Genomic DNA, 25,454 nt, shown 5'->3' on the forward strand with positions numbered 1-25,454 from the left:
CGCTGATTCTTTACACGACAGGAGGAAACCTCGGGATTCTCCGCCCCCGCCAAGCGCCCGCGGAGGAGCCGCTTCCCCGAGGGCGTCGCCTGCCTCCTTCTTCCTCTTTTCGGACGCTGCCGCGTCTCCGGCTCTGCCGCGGGGCGAGACTTTCCTCTGGGCAGGGGCGCCATGGCGACCCCCGAAGACCCCTCGGCGAAGGAGCCCCTGGAGGAAGGAGGCGAGAAGCTGAAGGCGAAAGAGGCCGGCAGGTCCACCGAGGAGAAGGGGGGGAGGAAGGAAGGGGAGAGGGAGGAGGATCCCCTCCTCAAGTTGCTGAGACAGCAGGGGTCCCGAAGCCTTTACGATGCTGGGCACCCGAGTAGCAGCGGGGGCGACTTTTCCCTCTGGTGCCTCCCCAGGAGCAATCTTCATATCTCTTGCGCCTTGCGATGGGCCCTGCAGGATTTGAATGAGGACGAGCGGCGGAGTTTCCTGGGCAAACTGCGCGAGATCCCGCTCGAGGAGGGCTTCGTCCGCATCCCCGGGGAGGTTCTGCACAAGGCAGGCGCCTCTCGTCTCGGAGACCCGCTGCTCAGCTACTACGGCGGAAGTTACGCAGTCGAGGTGGCGGCCAAAGCACTGAGGACCGTTGGTCGCAAAGACAAGGCGGACAGGCTCCTCTCCGTCAGGGATGGTAAGGCTTTGGTGGATCCCGACCTTCGCAGCCGATCAGTCTGACAGCAGCGCTGAGCTGCAGCAGTGAAGGAGGGAAGGAAAACAACCATCTGCTTGCAATTTTGGGGAGTATCTTTACTTTAGCGCCAGCCGCCAGGCATTTAGCGCATTTGGAATAATTTGGAACGTTTCAGCAGTCTTGTGGCTTTACAAATACCTTCAGCGCCCTTAGGACACACAGAACAATACCCATTAAAATTAATAGCCAAAATATGTAGAAAAAGAACAAGGAAGTAGAAATGTGACCACCATAAGCTTTGGACCATTTCAAACAAGACACTCAGTATGGAGGATACTGGCCTCTACAAGATGGCATTGTGTCCAACCCAGTGATTTTTGGGGTCCAAAAAACTGTCAAGGGTGTCAGCCATTGCCAAGAATAGCCTATATATTAAAAATAATGAGGAGCTGAGAGTGTGCACCCCACAGTAAGCTTCTCTCCACCCACAGTGATACAGCCACACCCCCAGGAGACTGTCGGTGGATCATAGCCTTCCAAATTTCTAATGTATATGGACCCAACAGCAAAAAAATTGCCAAAATATTTAGACTAGAATAAAGTGCTTTTCACAGCCATCCTTTTCCTTGTAAGAATTCTCAGGTCATTGTCAATTTTGTTTCAGATTGAGAGGCAACTGGTGAAATTCAGAAGGAAAAGGTCACTTTCACCTTTCTTTTCTATTGATTTTTCCATGTATACTTCTTCTAACAATATATCTTTAACAATTTATCATATTTCCACCCTCCTCCCCTGGACTTCCCTCATACTCCCGTTTTGTTTTATTTCCATATCGTTCACCCTGCATATTGTTTCCCTAAAATTTGCTCAATACATATACTGTGGTACCTCGGGTTAAGAACTTAATTCGTTCTGGAGGTCCGTTCTTAACCTGAAACTGTTCTTAACCTGAGGGACCACTTTAGCTAATGGGGCCTCCCGCCGCCGCCCGATTTCTGTTCTCATCCTGAAGCAAAGTTCTTAATCTGAGGTACTATTTCTGGATTCGCACAGTCTGTAACCTGAAGCGTCTGTAACCTGAGGTACCACTGTAGTCTTATTTTTTTGTTGTTGTAAACAGTTGTTATTGTTTACTCAAACCCTGCCAATGAGTCCATTACTTTATGTTGCCTCTTCATATATGTTGTAAATGGTTCCCATTCTCCTTTAAAGTATTTGTTGTCCTTTTCATGTAAATTTTCTGTTAGTTTTGCCAGTTCTGCATATTCCATAAGTTTCCCTTGCCATTGTTCTTTTGTTGGTATTTCTTCTGTCTTCCAAGTTTGTGTTAATATAATTCTTGCCGCTGTTGTTGCATACATAAATAATTTCCAATTTTCTTTTTTTACATCTTGGTCTAAAATTCCTAGAAGGAATGCTTCTGGTTTCTTAACAAAAGTCTTTTTAAACATTTTTTTCAATTCATTATATATCATTTCCCAATAATTTCTAATCTTTTTGCATTCCCACCACATATGATAGAATGTCCCATCTTTTTCTTTACATTTCCAACAAGTTTCTTATCCCTTTTTATACATTTTGACCACTTTCTCTGGTGTTATATACCATCTATATATCATTTTCATATAATTCTCTTTCAGTAAGATACAATCTGTAAATTTTAGGTTCACCTTCCACATCTTTTCCCAATCTTCAAGTTGTATATTATGACCTAAACCCTGAGCCCACTTTATTTGTGCTGATTTTACCATTTCATCTAACGTTTCCCCATAAAGTAGGAGATAATACGTTTTTTAAAGTAATTTTGTGTCACTCTCGACTATCTCTTTTTGAAAGTTTGAAACTGTATAACTAAAACCTTTCTTATTGTCTTCCTTAAACTGTTCATTTAATTGTCTATGATGTAGCCAGCTTTGTAAAAAGGTCTTCAGTTCCTCATAGCCTTTCAGCCTTAACCCTTTTCCCGCCTCTATTAATAATTCTCTATGTCAGCCAATTCCTCCCTTACTAAGTGGTTTTAATGCTAATGCTTCCACCGGTGAGAGCCACCATGGGTTTTTTGGTTCTAGAAAGTTTTTATATTTATTCCAAACTTTTATAAGTGTTTTTCTTATTATATGATTATGAAAACCTTTTTTATATCTTTCCTGTACCATAATTATGAATGCCAACCAAATCTATTATCATGTCCTTCCAAGTCCAGTATTTCATCTCTTTCTAATTTTATCCAATCCCGAATCCACGTGATGCAAGCTGCTTCATAGTATAATTTCAAGTCTGGAAGGGAGAAGCCAGAGGAGGCTGACATCCACCCCCCTCAAACCCCCCCCCATCGGTGGGGTTCTGAACTACCTCACCCTCACTGGCGATGGGAGGAGGGGGTGGGAATCTAAGGAAAGAATCGTCATCCTCTGTGTCCTCAAAAACTGCTTCTCAACCCCCCCAACCCCGTCCCCATTGGAGAGTCCTCGGGGTGTTTCTCCTCATCAGAGCTCTCAGCAACTTCATCAACTATTCCCCCCCCCCCAAGGGTGGGAATCCCTTGAAGTCCCCCTCATCCTCTGTGGGTCCAAACACTTCTCCAAAAAACCTCCCCGAGTGTTTGGGCTTGTCTGGGAAGAGAGCGTGGAATTCCTCTATGAGAAACTCCTCTGTTGCGCACCCCTCAGAAATCCACGCATTTTCAGAATTGGGCACCTCCTCCCAGGCAACTAGATATTCTAGTTGATGTCTGTTCCACCTGGAGTCAAGTCTCTCCGTCACTGTTGCATTGTTCCCTCTCTTCTACGTTTGGTGAGGTGGGTACCTCCTGCCCCCTCCCTGGGCAGCCTTGCCTCTCCCTGTAAGGTGACAGCAGGGACCTGTGGAAAACCGGGTGTATTCTCATGTTGTCTGGCAGCTTCAACCTAAATGCTACTGGATTGACCTGCTGGATGACCTCAAAGGGGCCCACTCTCCTAGGCTGCAGTTTCTTGCACCTCCTCCTCAAGGGCAGCCCCTGGATGACAACCACACCTTGTCTCCCACCTGTGGGAATGTTCTGGGGTGCAGGAGAGGATATATTGACTAATTATATCCTTATCCAACTTGTGCTAACAAGCTCCCAAAATATCAGCAGAGTTTATAGACATTCCCCTTTAAGTTCGCAACGGTAAAGTGTGCACAGGTTCGCTAGAACCTCTATAATAATTACTCTGGTAATTTCCCCTTTGTTCCCTCTTAAAATACAAGACACAACACAGTCTTTATAAAAGTATAAAAGAGTTTATTCACGATCTGTTCACAATATGATCCCAGATGGCAGACAGGCTTAAAAAGGTAAAATACACTTAGAATCTATCTTATAGGAAGATAGCCCTCTCCTCTCTTGGCTGAGAGCCAAGAGGGCACCCTGCTTCTTGGAAAGGTGATGGCAGAGAGAGAGAGATGGCTGCCTGCCCTGTGCTTTTGTCATTACCTGCACAGGTGAGGCCACACCCACCTCTGGTCACATGCGGAGGAAGTCCGTCCCCAGGAAGTTTACCTGCTTGCTGGACAGACATCCCTCCCCATGTTGTAACATGTACACTCTAGGAATGTTGTCATTGACTGCTCCTGTGTTTACATCCCACACCACCTGTATGACCTCCCCTGGTCTTCTATGCTTGTTGGCCTCTTTCTTTTATGCCTCCCTTGCCCTCTCCAAGTTCATCTTGAGCTGTTGGTGTATGGCCTCCATCTCTTCCGTAAATTGCTCTGCGGCCGGCACACTCCAAGCCTCTTCCCCCCGTCCTAGGAAGGCCCTGGGGTGGCACCCTTAATTGGCAAGAAAGGGACTCATCCCTGTAGACACATGTTCAGCATTATTGTACGCAAACCCTGCCAGTGCTAGTTTCTCCACCCAATCGTTCTGCCTGATTGACATAACAGCGCACGTACTGCTGCAAAAGGGCATTCGCTATCTCAGCTTGTCCGTTAGTTTCTGGGTGCCTTGCTGTCGAGAAGCTCACCTCTACCTCCAACAAACTCATGAGCTTGTGCCAGAAACACGAGGTGAACTGCCTTCTATGGTCTGAAATTACCCTCGAAGGGACCCCATGCAGTTGGAATACGTGATCCACGAACAACTTGGTGGTCTCCTCCGCTGTCACTGGATGGGAACATGCCACAAAGTGACACATCTTAGTTAGTAGATCCATCACCACCATCTTACCTCTGGATATGGGCAGGTTCGTCATGAAGTCTATGGACACCACGTCCCATGGCCTCCCGGGTGTGGGCAAGGGTTCTAGCAACCCCGCTGGCGCCGCCCTCTCACCCTTTGCCCTTTGACAAATGTCGCATCCTCGCACATAATCTCACACATCCTCCCTTACTTTGGGCCACCAAAAATCCCGCGTAACTAACAATATGATCTTGTGTTGCCCAAAATGCCCAGCAGTGGGGTTGTCATGGAGCTGTTTGAGAACTCTGACCCTTAGGGACTCTCCTGGTACATACAATGCTCCTCTGTAGAACAACAGCCCCCCTTTCTCCTTAACCCCCCCTGCTCCCAACCCCCGCTTGAGCTCGCTGAATTTCCTTTGAGCAAAGTCATCTTCTCTGGTGAGTCACACCAGTTTTGCTTCTTCCACTAGTGCTCCTCCACAGGTCCATTTGTCCTTCTGTAACGTATTCCTAGCCACGGGGGGTGGGGGTGGGTGGGTTCTTTTTCCTCCAAGTACTCTGGTTTCCGAGATAACGCATCTGCCCTCACGTTCTGCTCTCCCGGGACGTACTGGATCCTAAAATTAAAGTTGGCAAAAACTCCGCCCAACAGTTCTGCCTCTGGTAAAGCACATGCGCAGTGCGCCAGTATTCCAAGTGCTTGCGATCTGTATGCACCTGTATCTGCTGCTGAGCCCCAATCAGGAAGTGTCTCCACTGCTTAAAAGCCGCAAAAATTGCCAACAATTCTTTGTCATAGATACTGTAGTTTTGCTCCAATTTGTTCAGTTTCCGGGAGAAAAAGGCGCAAGGCCTCCAATCCCCCCCTGCATCTTGCTGCAACAGGACTGCTCCGATGGCCCGATCGGAGGTGTCAGTTTCCACCTGTAATGGCTTGTCAGGATTCACGTGCAGTAGCTGCTCCTCTGATGCAAAAACATTCTTCAGTTTCTCAAATCCCCTTTGCGCCTCCTCAGTCCACATAAACTTTTTCTTCCCACTGAGACAATCAGTTATGGGCGCTGACAAATGGGCAAAGTTCTTGATAAACTTTCTGTAGAAGTTGCTGAAGCCAAGAAATCTCTGTACATCCTTCTTTGGTTTTGGGTTTTTCCCTTTCCAAAATGGCTCTCACCTTCTCCCAGTCCATTGCCAGTCCCCTATCTGACAGCCGGTACCCTAGGACCTCCACTTCCCAAATATGGAACTGGCATTTCTCCAGATTGACCCATAACTGATGCTCCTTTAGCTTCTCCAACACTTGCAGGACATCTCTTACGTGCTGTTCCTCATCTCCGAGAAGACTAGTATGTCATCTGAAAAGCAGACGCAGTTCCGGTACAGTAGGGACTCCAGTACATGGTGCATGAATGCCTGGAAACAGGGGCTTCCACTTTGTAATCCAAATGGCATAACAAGATATTCAAATGCCCCTAGGGGGGTAAACATGGTCGTTTTCCATTCATCCCCCTCCCACACCCTGATCAGATTGTACGTTCCCCTGAGGTCCAGTTTGGTAAAAATCCTGCCACGCCTGACTCTCGCCAAAATGTCGTCGATTCTCGGCATGGGGAAGGCCAGGGGTTCCGTCAAGGAATTGACAATCCTGAAATCCACCACTAGGCGGTGCTCATTTGTCCCCTTCTTGTCCACAAAGAACACAGGACTCCCTCCCACCGCCTTGGATTCCCTGATGAAACCCCTCCTCAAGTTCTTATCAATAAACTCCTTCAAATCATGTATTTCTTAGTCGGACATTGATTACAGCTTACCTGCCGGCAGTTTGGTCCCTGGGACTAAATTGATCTGACAATTGTACGGCTGATGTGGGGGTAACGTGTCAGCTTCCCGCTTGCTGAACACCTCCTCAAAATCTGCGTACTGTGGAGGGATTTTCTCCTCCCCCAGACGCATCGTCACGACCTTGGCTTTCCTTTCCTGTGGAATCATTGTTTCCCTGTTCCTTGGCCCCCTGTCCTTCCTCCTTGGCCGTTGCCCCCACCATCCCTTGCCAGCCTTGACGCTGCGGGCAAGCCTTGGCAAAGTGCCCTGGTCGTTGACAGAGGAAACACTTTTTGGCTGTTTTCCAGCCCCTATCCTCCTTTTTCCTGCTTGTTCCTCCTCTGCCGCTGCAGACAGTGGCAAAGGCGGTGGAGGAGGAAGGAGCAGCCTGAAAGGGCTCCTTTCTCGCTATTCGTCCCTCTGCCGCTTGCAAGAGCAGGCATAGGAGCCCGGTTGGGGGAGGCACAGCGCAGCACAGCAGAAAGTATGCTGGAAAAGTTGTCTTATATTCGAGTATATGCGGTACTATTTTTCCTCTGGAAACCCAAATAAACAAAAAACCCACCCCATTTTGCATAAAATGCCCCAGAAATGCATTGAATTTACCAGATTGGATTCCATCATTTTTAAAATAGAGAAATTATCAATGAAAGGTCAAGGATGTGTCAGTAAGTTGGCCCAAACTTTCTCTGAATAAGTGTTTTCTGGTTCTGAGTGTTTTGACTGTTGACAAGTGGTATTTAGAAGGTCTACAGTCTAAGCCTCTTCCCAAATATGTTGAAATTCTCATTAGGGTAGAAAAACACACACACACCCCGCTAGTGTGATACCCCACCCCGGTCATTGGTTAAGGAAATAAGCGCTTAACCGGCAAGAAATGCACTAGAGCCAATTCAATACAGAAAAAGACGGGGGGATAAAAACACCCAATTTTGACCTCTCCCTTACCTGCCCACAGGTTACAGTACCAAGTCCCTTGTTATGCAGAGGAATGTAAGAAAGAAAAAAGTGTGGTAAGTCCATCACAATTCTGTTTGCAGCTTACAGTGGAAGAGCAATGATTGGATGCTATGAGTTTCAGAAGACAGGATTAGACCTTAGCTTGGGAGAGAGCTGCATCTAGGAACCAGAATGGGCAAATGTGTTTCTGGAAAGAACAGTGCTAAGAGATTCGGTGATAAGCAAGGGGGACAGGGGACTGACAACCCCCCAGATTTCAAGGAGGGGTCTGGATCCCCTCAATATTCTGTGGTTGTGACCATGGACGTAGGCAGGGGGGCAGCTGTCTCTCCCCTCCGAATCCTTCTGGGATCTGATTGTGAACAGAATGTGAGTGAACTTTTTTATACTTTTATAGAAGACTGTGGTGTCTTATCTTTTATGAGGGAATAAAGGGAAAATACCAGAACAGTTATTATAGAGGCGAGCCTGAGCAAACGCATCCGCTGTGAGTTTAAAAAGGGGAATGTTACTCTGCTAAAATGTGAACCTGTTTACACAAGTTGGAAAGGCTATAATCAAACAATATATCCTCTCCTGCATCCCTGAACATTCCCACATGGTTTGCATGCAGGGCTGGCCCCAGACATTTTGGAGCCTGAGGCAAATCAAATTGGTGTTCCCCCAGGAATTGTATTTGCTAAGGGTTTGTGCTGGAAAACACAGGGGAAAGTCACTTCTTTCTTTCCCTCCTGCCTTCTTTCCTTCTCAGCAGCCCCACCAGCAATGAGCAGTGGCAGGAGCAGCATCAGTGGCAGGGAAGACCCTCGCCCTGCTGTGGGGGGAGGCAGTGCTGGGGCTTCTGCTCCTCTCAAGGAGGAATAAAAAGAGTGGAGAAGTCACATGCAATCCAGGGGGGTCCTTAACAAGAGATGGCAATCTTTTTCCAAAACGCATGTTATGTACACACATGCACACACTTTCCCTTTTTCAAAACCAACACCTAAATGTATACAAAATCCAATTGGTGGGTGGTGGGCTCCAGGAGGAGGACTCTCACGCTAAACCTCGAGTTAACTTGGTTGATTAGCTAGCTCTGCTAGAAAGACTGCCCCATTCTGCTCCCAGTATATTTCTGAAGTCCATTATTTATAGCTGCCCAGGGGCAGAAGGGTTCCTCACTTTGGACTTTTAAAAAACCCTAAAATCAAATCCTGAGTTGCCAGCTTGTCAGTTCCCCACCCCCTGATGGGGTGGCTAGTGGCTATTTCCTTCTGCTGGTGGAAAGGAGGCTGCCTTGCCTGGAAGCCAGCTTGATAATAATAATACTATAGCCCAGAAGGGAGAGAGGGAGAAGCAACAACAAGAGAGGCAGCTGATGGGATTGAGCTTCCTTTACAGATTTGGGCCACCAGCACAGCTTCAAACCAGCCACACACCTTCCTTTCAGGTCTCTGTTTTGAAAATCACTCCATTACAACTTTGCCCTCCTTGTTCCTTGGGGGTACAAGTGAAGTCGTAACAGTTCCATTGTCAAAACAGGTGTGCAACTGAGGAGGGGGGAGAGTTAGTGGGCTGCGAAGAGGCACCCAAGCAAGGTGAAATAAGCTGCCTCTTCATGGGCAGCCTGGCTCTGTTTGCATGCAGAAAGTATAAAAACTAAGTCGTCAGGGGCATCAGCCTTGGATGCAACCTAGAGAGCAGTGCAAAATGTATCACTATCACGAAGACTGAGTATATTCTTGGCCGTTAAAAAAGGGATGGCTTTCTTTTCAATGTGGAATAAATCAGCATGTTTTCCAGGTTGCAGTGGAAAAGCAGATCTCAGCGTGCTCAGAGGATCAGTGAGGGCAGTATACTAGGGGTGGAGAAATTAAGCCCCAGCTTGTATCCCAATCAAGCTCTAATTCTCTCCCCACAACGGACTTCAAGATTGTCTCGGCATTTAGACTGGGAAGATTGGTAAGGAAGGACAGATCTAGAGACTGTTTGATAATTCTAAGATCAAAGGAAGAGAGAGACAAGATCCTAGGCCTTCACTTTAAAAAAGCAATTGAAATACAAGACAAAAGGGTGGAAATCTATAGAGATATCCCGAGACAGCTGTTGGACCTCAGAGCCACCTATACAGAACTAGCAAAATTGCTGAGACACAACGCAATACCCTATAGGTGGGAGTTCCCACAAGGATTATCTTTTACTTACAAAGAAAAGAAGGTTAAAATTAGAACACCTGAAGACAACCAAAAGTTCCTTCACGACCACGGAGAAGATCTCCAAAAAGGAGCAAATTGGCTTCCACCTCTACCTATACCAACACCGCCTGGAGGTGGGTCTACGCCTGCACCCTCGGGATCTGAGGAAAAGGAAGACACCCCATCTTAAGAGCAACTTAAATAGAACAGGATGTCTCTGCAGCTACTTAGTTGGAATATAAATGGCGGGAATTCTCCGGAAAAAAGAAGGAGGATATTTCATATCCTAAAAAAAGAACAATTGGATGTAATATGTCTTCAAGAAACACATGTGACTAGGCTCCACAGGAAAGTATTAATCAACAAAAGACTAGGCCAAGAATTTATCTCATCAGACAAAGTCAAAAAAAGAGGTGTGGTAATATATGCAAAGGAGAACCTGTCACCAAAACTTTTATTTAAAGACGACTATGGAAGAATTCTTGCAATTGAAATTCAAACACAAGGGGAGAAAATTTTGATATTAGGAATTTATGCGCCAAATGATGGAAAATCAGAATTTTATAAGAAGCTGCATGAGACAATGCTGGATTATTTGGACTATTCTAATATCATTGTGATGGGAGATATGAATGGGGTGGTGTCAACAAATATGGACAAATCCCAAAATCAAAATTTGACAACAGACGGCAGACTTCCTAAAACGTTTTTTGAAATGACAGACAATATGGATTTGATTGACATTTGGAGGACAAAGAACCCCTTGGGCAAAGAAGGAACCTTCTTTTCTGAGGCCCATCTGTCATGGACACGAATCGACCAAATTTGGATATCTAGAGGGCTGGCACCTAAAACAAGAAAAGTGGAAATCTGCCCAAAAACCTGCTCCGACCATAACGCTTTGAAAATGGAATTGAGACTTATGCCAACCGGATCCTTCAGATGGAGGATGAATGACACCTTGTTAAGGGACCAAGAGATTGTTAAGAAGGCCCAAAAAACGCTAAAGGACTATTTTGAAATAAATTTGAACACTACGGTGGAGAAAAGAACAATCTGGGACGCAAGTAAAGCAGTTATGAGAGGGTTTCTGATACAACAGAACACAATAAAGAGAAAATTCTGGAATGGAAAAAAGGAGAAAATTTTAGAGAAAATAAGTGAAGGAGAGAAAAAGTTGAGAACCAAACCAAAGTCAAAGGAGGTGTTAAGAGAAATTAAATTCCATCAAGTACAATATTCGAAATTGATTAACCAAGAGATAGAATGGAAAATCAAACAAATGAAGCAGAGATCGTTTGAATCAGCAAATAAATGTGGAAAGCTGCTAGCCTGGCAGCTGAAAAAAAGGCAAAAGTTAAATACGGTTACAAACTTAGAGATTCAAGGAAAAATAGTTCAGAAACCAGAAGAAATAAGGAAGTGCTTCCACAGATACTTTAAAGATCTGTATGCACAGGGGCCTCAGAAAGAATCGGAAATAGACCAATTTTTAAAGACAAATGGACTACTTAAAATAAGCCAAGATAAAAGGTCAATTCTCAATTGCAAAATAACTCAACAGGAAATTGAAGGTGCCATTCAGAATATGCAACTTGGCAAATCTCCAGGCCCGGATGGACTCACCTCCAAATATTATAAGACTTTGAAGGATTTTTTGATACAACCGTTGTTGGAGGTTTGCAACCAGATTATGGAGGGGAAGAGGGCACCGGAAACGTGGAAAGAAGCATTCATCACATTGATACCCAAGTCAGAATTGGAAAAGACTCAGCTTAAGAACTACCGTCCCATCTCACTCCTGAATGTGGATTACAAAATATTCGCAGACATTTTAGCAAGTAGATTTAAAAAAGTACTAAATGAAGTAATTCACAAGGACCAAGCAGGCTTTCTCCCTGGTAGACATATGTCTGATAATACCAGGAACATCATTGACATATTGGAGCTTTTGCGGATTAGGAACACAAGGGCGGTGCTAATCTTTATTGATGCGGAGAAAGCATTTGACAACATCTCTTGGATGTTCATGAAGAAAAATTTGGAAGGGATGGGAGTGGGGCGGGGGTTTGAAAATGGATTAGAAGCAATTTATTCAGAACAAAAAGCTAAACTGATAGTGAACAATGTGGTGTCGGAGGAACTCAAAATTGAAAAAGGGACACGACAGGGGTGCCCTCTATCTCCTCTGTTATTTATTTCTGTCCTGGAGGTGTTGCTGAACATGATTAGGGAGGACCGGTTGGTGCAGGGTATAGTGGTCGGAGCGAAACAGTACAAACTGAAAGCTTTTGCAGATGACCTAGTTTTAACATTACAGGAGCCAGAATCTAGTACAAAAAGAGTTCTTGAACTTATCTCGGAGTTTGGTCGGGTGGCGGGATTCAAGCTAAACAAACAAAAAACTAAGGTTTTGGCCAAAAATTTGACACCTACAGAGACAGAGGGGTACCAGAAAGAAACAGAATTAAGTGTGGTTAAAAAAGTGAAGTACCTGGGGGTATTTTTGTCCACCAAAAACCTAAATTTATTTAAAGACAATTATGAAAAATGTTGGTTGGAAATTAAAAAGGACTTGGATATTTGGTCAAGATTGAAACTTACCTTGTCAGGTCGAATTGCAGCTATAAAGATGTGTGTTTTGCCGAAAATGTTATTTCTGTTTCAAACCCTACAGGTCGTGGACAGAGTGGAATGCTTTGGAAAATGGCAGAAGGATATATCTAGGTTTGTCTGGCAGGGCAAAAAGCCCCGAATAAAATTTAAAATACTAACTGACTCAAAAGAAAGAGGGGGGTTTGCCCTGCCGGACTTAAGGTTATATTATGAAGCTGCAGCCTTCTGCTGGTTGAAGGATTGGTTTTTGTTGGAGAACACCGATGTCCTAGATCTGGAAGGGTTTGACAATGCTTTTGGTTGGCATGCATATTTGTGGTATGACAAGGCGAAAGTTCATAAATTGTTTAAAAACCATATTGTCAGAAAATCAATTTTTGCCGTCTGGATGAAGTATAAGGATCTACTAGAAAGTAAGACCCCGAGGTGGTTATCACCGATGGAAGCCAAGGTTCTCAAAAAAAGGCCCAATATGGAGGCCTACTGGCCAAAATATTGGGAATTAATTGAAAGAGTTGGAGACAATTGGAAGCTACAAAGCCAAGACAAACTAAAAAGTAAGGTGCGAGATTGGTTACATTATGCTCAAATTCAAGAGGTCTTTAAAATGGATAAAAAAGTTGGTTTCCAGGTGGAGAAATCGAAACTGGAGACGGAGTTATTAGAACCAAAAACTAAGGTACTTTCGAGAATGTATAACTTGCTGCTTAAATGGAATACACAGGATGAGACAGTTAAATCTGCTATGATAAAATGGGCACAGGACTGGGAAAGGTTGTGGAACACCGGTATGAAATTTATGGCATGTAGTGCCTTGAAAGAGAACATTATGAAAATGGTATACCGGTGGTACATGACCCCAGTCAAGTTGGCTAAGATATACCATCTGTCTGATAACAAATGCTGGAAATGTAAGGAGGCAGAAGGGACATTCTTTCACCTCTGGTGGACCTGCCCGAAAGTAAAGGCCTTCTGGGAATTGATATATAACGAATTGAAAAAGGTATTTAAATATACCTTCCCCAAGAAACCAGAGGCCTTTCTTCTGGGCATGGTGGACCGGAAGGTGTTAAAGAAGGACAGAACTTTGTTTATGTATGCAACCACAGCAGCAAGAATTCTTATCGCAAAGTATTGGAAGACACAAGATTTACCCACACTGGAGGACTGGCAGACGCAGTTGATGGATTACATGGAGTTGGCAGAAATGACTGGCAGAATCCGAGATCTGAGCGAAGAAACAATGGAGGAGGACTGGAAAAAATTCAAGGACTATTTGCAAAAATACTATAAGCTGTTTGAATGTTAAGATTGTGCACGATTAGGAAACGTTATGCTTCTGCAACTTGATTAGGTAAATGATAAAGTAAGTTATGACAAAAAAAGGAGACAAATTTGAAACAAATATATTATGTTTATTATAAAGGTATTAAAATTAAATTACAAACTTTTGAAATTGGCAACATAATAAATTTAAAGGTACAATAAGCGGTGAAACAAGGTAATAAATTGCTGATATTGCTAGATTAAAGAACGCAATGTTGGGAGGACGTGAGGAGGTCCAATAGAAAGTAATTTGTTGAAAGATGATTTGAAACATATTTAATTTCTTCTTCTTTTTCTATTTTTCTTTATTTATAAAAATTGTTTCTTATATGTTGCTATGTAAATGAACCTGTGAACCTATGAAAAGAAACGCAATAAAAAATTTATAAAAAAATAATAATAATTCTCTCCCCACAACGATGCCTAAAATCAAATAAATGTTTTTGCCACAGGTCACTGGAAGGAGTTGCTATCACTGGTGATGAAATAGTCTGCAAGGGAAGAAAAGAATTACTTGAAATTATTGAAAAGGACCTAGAATTCTTTTTACGTGAATTATGCTATGGCTTTATTATCACACAGAAAGAATACCGAGACTTTCAGAAAGCAGAGGAAGACTCCAAAGAGAAAAGTCAAAAACTGCTGGATATGATCCAGGAAAGGGGGGAGGCAACTTGTTGCTGGTTCCTGGAACAAGTAGAAAGGAAACATCCAGGCTCCATTCAGATTCTGCTAGTTGCAGTCCATGGTGAGTTTGACTTAGAGTACTTTCTAAGCTTCAGGGACAGTTCAACTACCTTCCTTTTCCTTCCAGCATTCATGTCAGGTAAAGAATTGTCTTTTACAGGCTCAGGTAAAAAATTGGTCCAGGCGACAGGCTCCTCAGTGACGCAGTCAGAATCCCCACTATTTGCAGAGGAAGGAAGAAAAACCAAGATGGAAAACCCAGCATGTTCTGGCATAAGAGTCGTGTGTAACCTGTGTCCCAGTGAGGTAGGTGACTGGACATCTTACTTGCATACACATTGATACTTGGCAGGTGGTTCTGTCAAAGCTCTGATGGATTTCTGGAATGGAGAAATGACCAGGGCAGCTTCTCTTCTCTGCAACTGGAGCCAAGTCCCCTGGTTGTTTATAATAATAGTTGAACAGCAACAGGCCCAGGACAGAACCCTTTGGCACCCCACTTTTCATTTTTGCCTGAGGATGAAAAGGAAACATTAATGAGCACTCTCTGTGTTCCTTTGGTCAGTCAACCAGCTACAAATCCACCTAACGGTCATCCAGCCCTCATTTTGACAGCTTCCCTGCAAGACTATCATGGGGAACATTTTCAAAAGCCTTTTTGAAATCAAGATACACTACGTCCACAGCATTCCCCTAATCCACCTGATTCCATTTCTGACGAAGACTAGAATCACCATTTTCTGCTTGGTCTCCCACATTTCTCAAAGTGTCTGCCATGTTGCTAGAAGTCTGTGTCTGTTTCTGTAGTGGACCCGTACTAGATTGCTTGCAGTTGCACAGCTTGAAGAAATCAGAAAGATTGCCTGTTTTTTTGTTGATTCAGAATCACCGACATGCCCAAAGAATTAATAATAAATTTATGATGAAAAGTAAATGCAGGGTTGGTTTTGTAAGAGGGTTTGATTCTGGCCTTTGCTGGAGTTAAGGATTTAGGCAGCCATCTTCATCAGTATTGGCCATGCCCAATTTGCCTCTCTACCGCAGGCGTAGGCAAACTCAGCCCTCCAGATGTTTTGGGACTACAATTCCCATCATCCCTGATCACTGGTCCTGTTAGCTAGGGATCATGGGAGTTGTAGTCCCAAAACATCTGGAGGGCCGAGTTTGCCTATGCCTGCTCTACAGTCATGGGGGAAAAGAAAGTACACCCTTTTTGAATTCTGTGGTTCTACATAGGAGGACATAATAACAACCATATGTTCCTTAGCAGGTCTTCAAAATAGGTAGCACATGATGTCTAACACCATGCCATGGTTTATTTAACAGAAATAAAGCCAAAATGGAGAAGCCATGTGTGGAAAACTAAGTACACCTTACGATTCAATAGTTTACACAACCACCTTAGCAGCAATAACTTGAAGTAATTGTTTTCTATATTACTTGTTTTCTGTATTACTTTATCAGTCTCTCACATCGTTGTGGAGGAATTTTGGCCCACTCTTCTTCACAACATTGCTTCAGTTCATTGAGGTTTGCTGGCATTTGTTTATGTGTAGGTCTCTTCAAGTCCCATCACAGCATTTCAATTGGGTTGAGGTCTGCAGTTTGACTGAGCCATTACAACACCCCAATTCTGTTCTTTTTCAGCCATTCTGTTGTAGATTTGTGGGCATGCTTCGCATCATTGTCCTGATGCATGACCCAAATTTGGCCAAGCTTTAAGCTGTCTTGGATGGCCTCATGTTTGACTCTAGAATACTATGGTATACAGAGGAGTTAACTCTGACTCAATGACTGCAATGTTCCCAGGTCCTGTGGCTGAAAAACAAGGTTTCTCCTGGCTACCCTTCCAAACAAACTATATTTGTTCAGTCTTTTGCTAATTGTACTGCCATAAACTTTAACATTTAACTTGCTAACTGAGGCCTGTACAGCCTGAGGTGTAACTCTTGGGTCCCCCCCCCCAATTTCTCTGAGCATTGTACGGTCAGGCTACTACAGCCAAAACGAATGCAGAACAAAGCAGATACAGAAGAGCCTTTAGAGGTGTTTTTTGTGGGTTTGACCGCAAGTAGTGCTCCTTGGTGTGGTCATAAGGATGTTAGAAACAGACAAGAATGCCCTGTTTTCAGATGCGAAAAGGTGTCTGGCGGCCACATTAATTAATAAGGGTTTTGTTACAGGGTCTTCCAGAAACAGTCAGACCAGAGGTGCTTTCGGACACAGACCGGAGTCATGAAAGATACAGGTGATCTTCCAAAGCTTTCATGAATGCCTCCCTTGTTCTCTTTGAATGGCACTAGCACCCACCTGAGAGATGCCGGAACTGAGTTCCGGAGAGTTCTGACTCAAAGAAAGGTCTGGTGTGGTGAAAGGTAAAAATAATATGTGCTCAGCCCCAGCACCTCTCATGGCCCTATCTGGCAAAACATGAAGAAAGTGGCTAGCCCAAAACCACCCAAGGAGCTTCATGAAGGAAGATCATTGTCCTGCTTTCTCTTTCTCCACTTCCTGGGCTTTATTGCCCCTTCGTCCAAATAACTGTCTCTACTTATGATTTGCTACACTGTCCAGACATTTGCTGGGATGCAAACCATCCATCCCACTTTTTAGTTGTGATCCTGGCATTAATATTCCACATCGCCAAGCCATTATTTTTGTGCACTGCTTTCCATAGGGGTTTAAGTGTGCATAGGTCTATTCTTAATCTTCATAGAATGATAGAATTGTAGAGTTGGAAGGGACCCAGGGGATCATCTAGTCCAACCCCCTGCAATGCGGGAATATGCATCTCTCCCATACAGGGATTGAACTTGCAACCCTGGCACTGATCAGCACCATGATATTTTATAGTTAAATATTATCGAGTCCAAGTAGTTGGGGTGGGGATTTCTTCCCATCAGGAAGATGCAGAGGGTGTCCGGCTGGTGTTCAATCTACTTCTCTTTCCATTTTTCCCTTTGTGGCATTCAGGTTGTGCTTCAGGAAGGCCGGATCCTTCCTTTGCTTGTATACTGATGTCATATTTGAGGTGAGAGGAGCTGTGACCATCACCTACCACTTTGATTCATGGTCTAAACACCTGGCCGAACAGAACACGGAGAATTGGGTTGTCGCTGGGCCTTTGATCAACATTGAAGCAGATCCAGCAAAGGCTGTGGCAGCTGTTCACTTCCCTCACTTCTTGTGTCTTGCAGGTATGGCAGGCGAAAAAGTTTGTAACAAAATAAATATTGCATGTAACAGGAAGGGTGCAGTGATGAGCTTTGTCATCCACACTCAGGGGAGGTCATGCATAGGCTGGCTGCAGAGGAGTGGTGGGAGGCACCCGTTGGGGAACCCCCAAGGGAACCCCCAGGGGAAGAAGGCTCAGAGCCAGAAGAGTGCTGGTGGGACTATGATGAGGGATCAGAGGGAGCAGCCTGGGAGGAGGTGGTGTTGGGGATTGGAGAGGGAACAGGGTTTAGTGAGCAGGAAGAGGCTGTGACCGAGAGCAGTGCAAAATTGGGGGCAGAAGTGGAGACTGGAGAGGAATGGGGCCAGGAGACAGATGTGAGGCAGGCCACTGAGAAGCCAGGGAGTCTCCCCTCCTGATGTGACCAGCTTTCTTCTTCATTCGTCTCCCAGAATCAGAAGTGGTATGAAGAAGGCAGAGCAAATACAGATGTGGTGATGTAATCTAAGATTGCTTGGGAAGGAGCCTTAGGGAACTGCCTCTATGGGCCAAATCTACTGGAATGTGTTGCTGTGCTCACTAGGCCTGGCATCCTGGGATGGCCTTGTTTCCTTGAATAAAGGGTTTATTTCACTGAAACAAGGTGTTTTATTGCTGACCTGCTCTTTTGTGCTTCTTTCCAGGTAAAGATGGTTCCCAAGTCCACATTGCACATTTTATGGAAGGGAGGATGAGCGTAGAGAAGCCAAACAGAGTGGGGCTGTATCATGTTGTGTTGGAAAACCCAAACTTCTCTTCCCGTGGAGCCATTTCGGAAATACCATTGTTTAAGCTAATGAGAAAGGTCCACACTGTGGCACTGCTTTATCAAATGGTTCAGTTCCAGCCACCAAAATTCCACCTGTACCTCCTACCCAATGACTCTTCCGTGAGAAAGGTAACTGGGATTCTCCAACTCTGATTGGTATTCCAGATGGCCTGGATCATTTGCTTGATCATAGGAAGCCTGACAGAGTAGCTATGCAAAATAATGCATCAGAGTGTGTTATGGCTCATGAAGTGTACCACCCTGTGTTGGCTTGAACTAATTTACGAAACTTCTCACTAACATCAACATGCCCCTAGAGAGATCAGTAGTTGCCCTTCACTGAGTTACTTTGACTCCCACCAGTAGTGATGTTTAAAAGTGACATTTCCAATGCTAGGCAGCCTCCTTTCCAGAGGGCAAATGCCATGCCTGGTTCCATAGACAACAGCATTGGCACTGAATTTGCTTAGGAATTGGCTTGGTATTTACTAGGAGCTTTCTCCAAGAACTCATAAGGGAAAATGTTGCTTTTGGTTTGCAAAGTTGGCACATGATAGATAAATTGCCTTCTCAATTTCAAGTATTCCTAAGAATATTATGTTATGTTTTGATCAAAGTGTAATGCTTTCAATGGTTTCCTGTGTTGCCTCCTCAAGAGAGTTAGCAGGGTGACCCAGGATAGCTGGTACCTCTGCTGTTTCATAGGTCAAGCTGGCCAATTATGTGGGAATGTTCAGGGGTGCAGGAGAGGCTATATTGTGAGATTATATCCTTATCCAACTTGTGCTAACAAGCTCCCAAAATATCAGCAGAGTAAGACATTCCCCTTTTTAAGTTTGCAACGGTAACGTGTGCTCAGGTTCGCTAGAACCTCTATAACAATCACTCTGGTAATTTCCCCTTTGTTCCCTCTTAAAATACAAGACACGACACAGTCTTTCATAAAAGTATAAAGAGAATTTACTCACGTTCTGTTCACAATAGGATCCCAGAAGGCAGACAGGCTTAAAAAGGTAAAATACATTTAGAATCTATCTTATAGGAAGATAGTCCCTTTCTCCTCTCTTGGCTGGGAGCCAAGAGGGCATCTTTAGATGTTGCTTCTTCGAAGGAAGATGGCAGAGAGAGAGAGAGAGGCAAGAGAGAGATGGCTACCCCTGCCCTGTGCTTTTATCATTACCTGCACAGGTGAGGCCACACCCACCTCTGGTCCCATGTGGAGGAAGTCTGTCCCAGGAAGTTTACCTGCTGGCTGGACAGACATCCCTCCCCATGTCTTAACATGTACACTCTAGGAATGTTGTAATTGACTGCTCCTGTGTTTTGCATCCCACAAATTCAGGGGTCCAGAATAGAGTTCCCCAGGTGGTCAGAAAATTGCCTGTCCATATTTTGGCCTCTACTACCAAAGTGGTTTAGTTTTCTTTATATTACTGATAGAGATCCTGTGTCCCTTTAAATTCTGTGGGACTACAAAGCCCATCATTCCTGACCTATACTGTCTGTGGCTGATAGGAATCCACAGGTTGCAGGTTCTCCATCCCTACCTTACAAGCTGCAACAGAGCCAAGCAAGGGGTAGGGACCCAGTCTTCCAGAAGTTGGTTACCTTTCTTGCATATCTCAGAAGTGACCTTCTTTGCCTTTCCCAGGCGGTTGATGATAATGAACCACGTAGTCGTTCACAGAAAATAGAGAAGCCCCCTTGCACTCTGAGACCTCTGAGAATTGGCTGTCGCTTCTTTGTGGAGACAAATGGTGCTAAAATTTGCCCCAAGGTGAGGCACAAAGATGATGAAAAGCTTTGCTAGGGTACAGCCAAGGCTGTGAAGTATGAGAATGGAGGGGACTCCACCAGATCCCTCGTCACACCTTAATTTGATTCCCACATAAGGTTTAATGCAGGGCTTGGCAAACCAAGTTCCACGGGCTGGATCAGGCCCAATTGCCTTCAAGATCCGGCCCATGGACTGTCCGTGGATCAGCGTGGGGATTCTGTTCGTTTGGGCTGCGCCATCCCCCCCCCCCAGTGCCATTCCATCCCCGCCCTACTCTATCACACATACCGAGGCACCACCTCCTCCCTCCTGGCTTCTCCCCACCCTGCCTAGAGAAGGAAGGGGGCTGGACTGAACTGGCTGACTGACATTTTAAGCAGCCCCTCTCCAGAGCCAGCCCTTTTGCACTGCTCATCTTCCCTCTGCTGCCGCTGCACTGGTGCTCCTGTGGGCCAGAGAGTGGAGTGGACAAGCTCACTCTGCCTACCCACGAGAAGCAGCGGTGGTGGTAGCCCCAGGGAAGGTAAGCTGGGGGTGGGGGTGGGGAGGAGGGCTACTTGCCCCCCTCACCTCTTCTTCCAGCTCCCCCCCCCCCGCGTGTCGCTTTTCCAGCCCGCCACAAGGTCTGAGGGACAGTGGACCAGTCCGTGGCTAAATTTTTTCCCCAACCCCTGGTTTAATGCTTCCCCACAGGAAGTGAAGTTTCAATACCTGGATGCTGACAAGCTGCAGCAATATGTGGAACTGTCTGCTGAGCAAATGCAAGACACGTTCAACTTCCGTGTGATGGACAAGCGCAAGAATAAACTCATCTGGGAGGCCCATGTGACACAAGGTGAGTTTGAATGGAGGAAGATCAGAAGGTTGGACCATAATTTGGGAGGCAGGGTGATAAAGGACATGCCAGTCACATTCCCTCTTTAGACTGCCTCTTTCCTGTTCTGTTTCAGAAGAGTTAAAGTCCCCTGAGATGACGTCTCCTCTTCTACATGCAGCACAAGGTCAGCAGGTTTTAATTATTTCCTCATACTTAAATCTCACCTTCCTCCCAATGGGAGCACAGAAACGTCCGGCAGCAGGCAGGGTCAGACAGAGATCCCTGAATGGGGGCGTGATTTCTACTGGTATGTTTTACAACCTAGGCTTCTCAGTTTTCAACTTAGCGTCAGTTGTTAAAATATTGTTTTTAATGGGTTTAATTGGTTTTCTAACTGCATGTTAATGTGTGTTCTTGTTGCTTTGTTTTTCCTTGTGAGCCAGCTAGAGAACTTTTGTTATGAAGTGGCAATATAAGTGTAACACAGTAAGGTTTATTGCACAGAGTCCTAAAAAGTGGCTTTCTTCCCAGGGTAGAGGCCTTGTGGGTAAAGTTTTCATGGATTTAAAAGCTGGCATAATGGCCACTCTCTTCCCGCAGAAGAAAGGAAGGATCATGGGAGACCCCCACGGCAGGCAGGGTGGAACAGGGATCACTGTGTGTCTGGTTTGGGCCCTGTAAAAATTGTGCACGTGGGGCTTATGCCCCCTGGCACCCCACGCTGCTATAATGTAGAATAGAAGGTGAGAAGTGGGGGCTAGAAAATTTTGATGTTGCACAATGCGCTGCTATAATTTGAGACCCGAAATCGTGGCACAGGTTCATGTCCCATAATTATCATTTTCCCATAATCCCTCCTTGTTTCCTACCAATCCACTAAATTTCTCTTTTCCAGGTGCTTGTTGCTGCACTCTGACCCATGCTGCTTCCAGCCGCACTGACTCAGGACATGGTGTGGAAAGCAGGTAGGGCTTGACATTCTCTTTCCTCACACAAAGCCAGTCCTGCTATTAGGGACAATGCAGCAGCTGCCACAGACAGACAGCAGATGTTGGGGGGGGGGTGCTGTTTAGGCATCGGCTGCACTGCTGTTGCTGGAGGAGCAGGAACATGCAAATGTGTAAAGTCAACAGAAGCTAAATTGGGTATCTCTCTACATATCAGTTGCATACAAGGCTCCCCTCAGAGCAGGAGGAGGTTTAGCTCCAATCCCAGCATTGTGCTGCTCGGACCTCAAATCACTGATCAAAGATGGCTCTCTAAACTTCAAAGCAACTTCAGGCCACCCCTCTTTCTCCTCCCTCAGTGCCAGTCACAGTCATGGAAGGTGAGAGCACCTCCTGATGATGTAGTTCCTTCCCGTATCCCTTTGCTGAGCTTCTCTTGTTTTGTGTCTGCTTTTGCCTGCTGTTGGAGGCGCCAGTGCAGAGTGAAGGGGAGGACCATCAGAGAACGTCTGGTGTCCGTCCTGGAGAATCTGGATGAGGATGAACTCAAGAGGTTCAAGCTCAATCTCAGCGATTCCCCCATCAGGGGTGGCTATGACAACATCCCTCGAGGGAGGCTAATGAAGGCGGATGTCCTGGACCTGAGCTTGCTGCTGCTTGGTTTCTACATGGAAGATGCTGTGCAGGTGGCGGCTGAGGTGCTCAGAGCCATCAACTGCAGGCCCGAGGCAGAGAGGCTCATCTCCCTCTCTGAGACTGAGTAAGAAAGAAGGAATTCCAGCTCACAGAACTTGCTAGGATGGAAGGCAAATGGAGGTCAGGTTAAGCTGGCTGGGGGTGATGGAACTTGTAGACCAACAACATCTGGGGGCCCAAAGTTGAAGATCATTCTCTAGAGCAGGAGCAGGTAACCGCTGAAGCTCCAGAAGTTGTTGAACCAACTCCCATCACACCCAGCCAGCTTGGCCAATGGAGCCCAGGATGGTGGGAGTTGTAGTTCAGCAACATTTGGAGGGCCAAAGGTTTCCCACACTTTAGAAATTTGGGGGCTTCTTTTCTCTTCATTTCCTGACAGTATTTAATTGCTTCACACATGTACTCAATGATCCCTTTTTTCCTTCCTCCAGGAAGTAGTTCATGCTGAAACCTGTGCCTTAGAACTTAAGAAGAGTTTGCTGGATCAGGCCAGCATCCTGTTCTCACCGCTGCCAACCAGATGGCTGTGGGAAACCTGCAAGTGCAACAACTCGCTCCCTTTCTGTGGCTTCCAGCAACTGGTATTCAGAAGCATTTCTGCCTCTGACTGAGGAGGGAGAGCACAGCCATCATGGCAAGGAGCCGTGTCTTCCATGAAGTTGTCCAGTAACTTTTTTGAAACCACCCAAGTTGGTGACCAGCACTGTCTCCTGTGGAAATGAGTTCCATGGTCTAACTCTGCGCTGTGTGAAGGACTTCTATCTGTCCTGCGTCTTCCAAACTCCAACCTCATTGGATGCTCACTGGTTCTAGCATTCCAAGAAAGGGATAAAAACATTTCCCTGTCCACTTTCCTCACACCCTGAATAATGTTATAAACTTCTATCATGTCCTCTCTTACTTTTTCTCTAAACAGTCTGAAACCCTGCAGCCTCTCTCCTATGGGAGTTGCTGCATCCCCTCAATCATTTTGCTTGCCCTTTTCTGAACATTTCCCAACTCTACAATGTCCTTTTTGCAGTGTGGAACCAGAACTGTACACAGTATTCCAAATGTGGTTGGCCATGGATTTGCAAAATGGTATGATATTCACAGTTTTAAGTTCAGCTCCTTTCCTAATGATCCCCAGCATGGAATTGGACTTTTTCACAGCTGCCACACACTAGATCCACCTCTTCATCATGCTACCCACTGTGAATTTTAGCCCATTGAGCTCTTAAGAATTCTCCCACAAAATCCCTAGCCTTTCCCAACAGAGCTTCAATTTCCAGACCTCCAGGGAAATACCAATGAGCCACACAAAGCAGTTCCGGTATTTCCCCCTTTATTCCCTTATAAAAGAAAAGACACGACACAGTCTTCTATAAAAGTATAAAAAGAGTTTACTCACATTCTGTTCACAATTGGATCCCAGAAGGCAAACTTAGTTTTCAGGTGTATGTTATTTTTCAAAGCTAACTCATAAGGAGACAGTGCCTTTGTCCTCTCTTGACTGGAGGCCAAGAGAGCATCTTTGGCTAAGCAGATGTTGCTTCTTCAACTAAAGTAGCCAGAGAGAGAGAGAGAGATGGCTGCCCTGCCCTGTGCTATTGTTGTTACCTGCACGGGTGCGGCCACACCACCTCTAGTCACATGCAGAGGAAGTTTACCCACTGGCTGGACAAACATTCCTCCCCATGTGTAAACGTTCACTCTAGGAATGTTGTACTTAACTGCTCTTGTGTTTGACATACCACAGCAGAGCTGTCTCATTCACTAAGCACAGTGCCTCTGGTGAGCAAAGTCCCTCCTGAGGCTGCAGTTCAGTGCATCTTCCTTTCCTGACAGGACCTTTTCTCTTGCTGGGAGATGTACATCTTGGGAGGAGGAGCAGGTTTCAATCCTAGGAGATGAAGCCAGAGAGAGACAGCCTGTCCACCTCTGAACTTCCTGGGTTGGTTTGCCTTAGGGCTTCCTAACATTTCTCCTTTCCAGTTTGTACATTGTAAATAAAAGTACTTTGTAATAAAGATATTTTACCAATAACATTCTGTCCTTTTCATTAGGCCTGCATAAGCTTCCAATATTCTTTCATCCAAAGGAAACTGGTCCAAGAAGTCTCTCTCAATTTTTGGTACACTTCATCATGGGAATTTGGTTATTTGAAAGAAATGAGAGGAATAGTCTGGGATGCACAGAAGTCCACCCAAGATTTCTGGGCACCTGCGCTAGATATCGAAGAAAGCCCTCCTCTAACCAGCTCCCTACAGATCCAGATAATTTGATCAGGACCGACCTACCAGAGAACTTGGGGGAGTTCTCCTTCCTATCCCTAGTCCAATCCACTTCCCGGAGTCTGTGCCTGGTCGCTGCAGTTCAGGGCAGCCAACTAGAATGAAAAATGGGGGCAGGTGCGGGTATCACATAATCACAAGATCGCACCCTTTGAATGGCAATGACCGTCAACCTCGGAGGTGGACCTGGCCCCCTCAAATATTTTAGGAGGGGCAAAGGGCCCTGGCTCCTATGCTGCAGTTAATCCCATTGAAGATCTGGGCGGTCAGGTGTGGGGCGTCTTTCTTCGTGTAGTAGCGAAGCCGGAGCAGGCTCACGTGTCTGGCATCCGCTCCTTCAGCGGACTTGAACTTCTGCAGCTCGTCTTTCTCCAGGTTCTCGAGGGTGTCCTTCAGGCACCGGCGTGTGGACGTAGCCAGGGCTTTTTTGGGGGGGGGTAGACCTTTGTTAGGGGGCAGAACCGACGTGATTGTTCAGTTAGTCCTTTCTATTGCTTTACTTCATCTAGGCCCCGCTGCCCTCACCCCCGGTTGCGCCCCCCCTGCACCGGCGGA

The 25,454-nt window shown here is 45.5% G+C and overlaps 1 protein-coding gene across 4 annotated transcripts; it reads left to right on the plus strand.

Moving 5' to 3' along the window:
- Window positions 1-24,651, plus strand: LOC308570848 (uncharacterized protein). 4 transcript variants are annotated; one of them, XM_081165857.1, is made up of 13 exons: window positions 2-676; window positions 7,602-7,656; window positions 14,172-14,467; window positions 14,552-14,712; window positions 16,590-16,654; window positions 17,380-17,603; window positions 18,265-18,518; window positions 20,041-20,166; window positions 20,860-21,001; window positions 21,117-21,167; window positions 21,879-21,948; window positions 22,400-22,690; window positions 23,062-24,651. In XM_081165857.1, exons 1-13 carry the CDS (start codon window positions 172-174, stop codon window positions 23,072-23,074), a joined length of 2,253 nt encoding a protein of 750 aa, XP_081021983.1. In that variant the 5' UTR covers window positions 2-171; the 3' UTR covers window positions 23,075-24,651. The 4 variants fall into 4 exon arrangements, with proteins under 4 accessions (XP_081021986.1, XP_081021983.1, XP_081021984.1 ...); XM_081165858.1 differs by having other exon boundaries at window positions 3-676; window positions 23,058-24,651; XM_081165859.1 differs by having other exon boundaries at window positions 4-676; window positions 14,567-14,712.
- Window positions 24,652-25,454: the final 803 nt, after the last annotated feature.

The sequence above is a fragment of the Podarcis bocagei genome, assembly GCF_964188305.1.
Source record: "Podarcis bocagei genome assembly, chromosome: 13".
In the NCBI taxonomy this organism is placed as follows: Eukaryota; Metazoa; Chordata; class Lepidosauria; order Squamata; family Lacertidae; genus Podarcis; species Podarcis bocagei.

Coding starts and splice junctions, on each gene's coding strand:
- LOC308570848 (XM_081165857.1), top strand. CDS start 172: ATGGCGACCCCCGAAGACCCCTCGGCGAAGGAGCCCCTGGAGGAAGGA. Junction 14,713..16,589: donor GTAACCTGTGTCCCAGTGAG/GTAGGTGACTGG, acceptor GTTTTGTTACAG/GGTCTTCCAGAAACAGTCAG. Junction 21,168..21,878: donor TCTTCTACATGCAGCACAAG/GTCAGCAGGTTT, acceptor TCTCTTTTCCAG/GTGCTTGTTGCTGCACTCTG.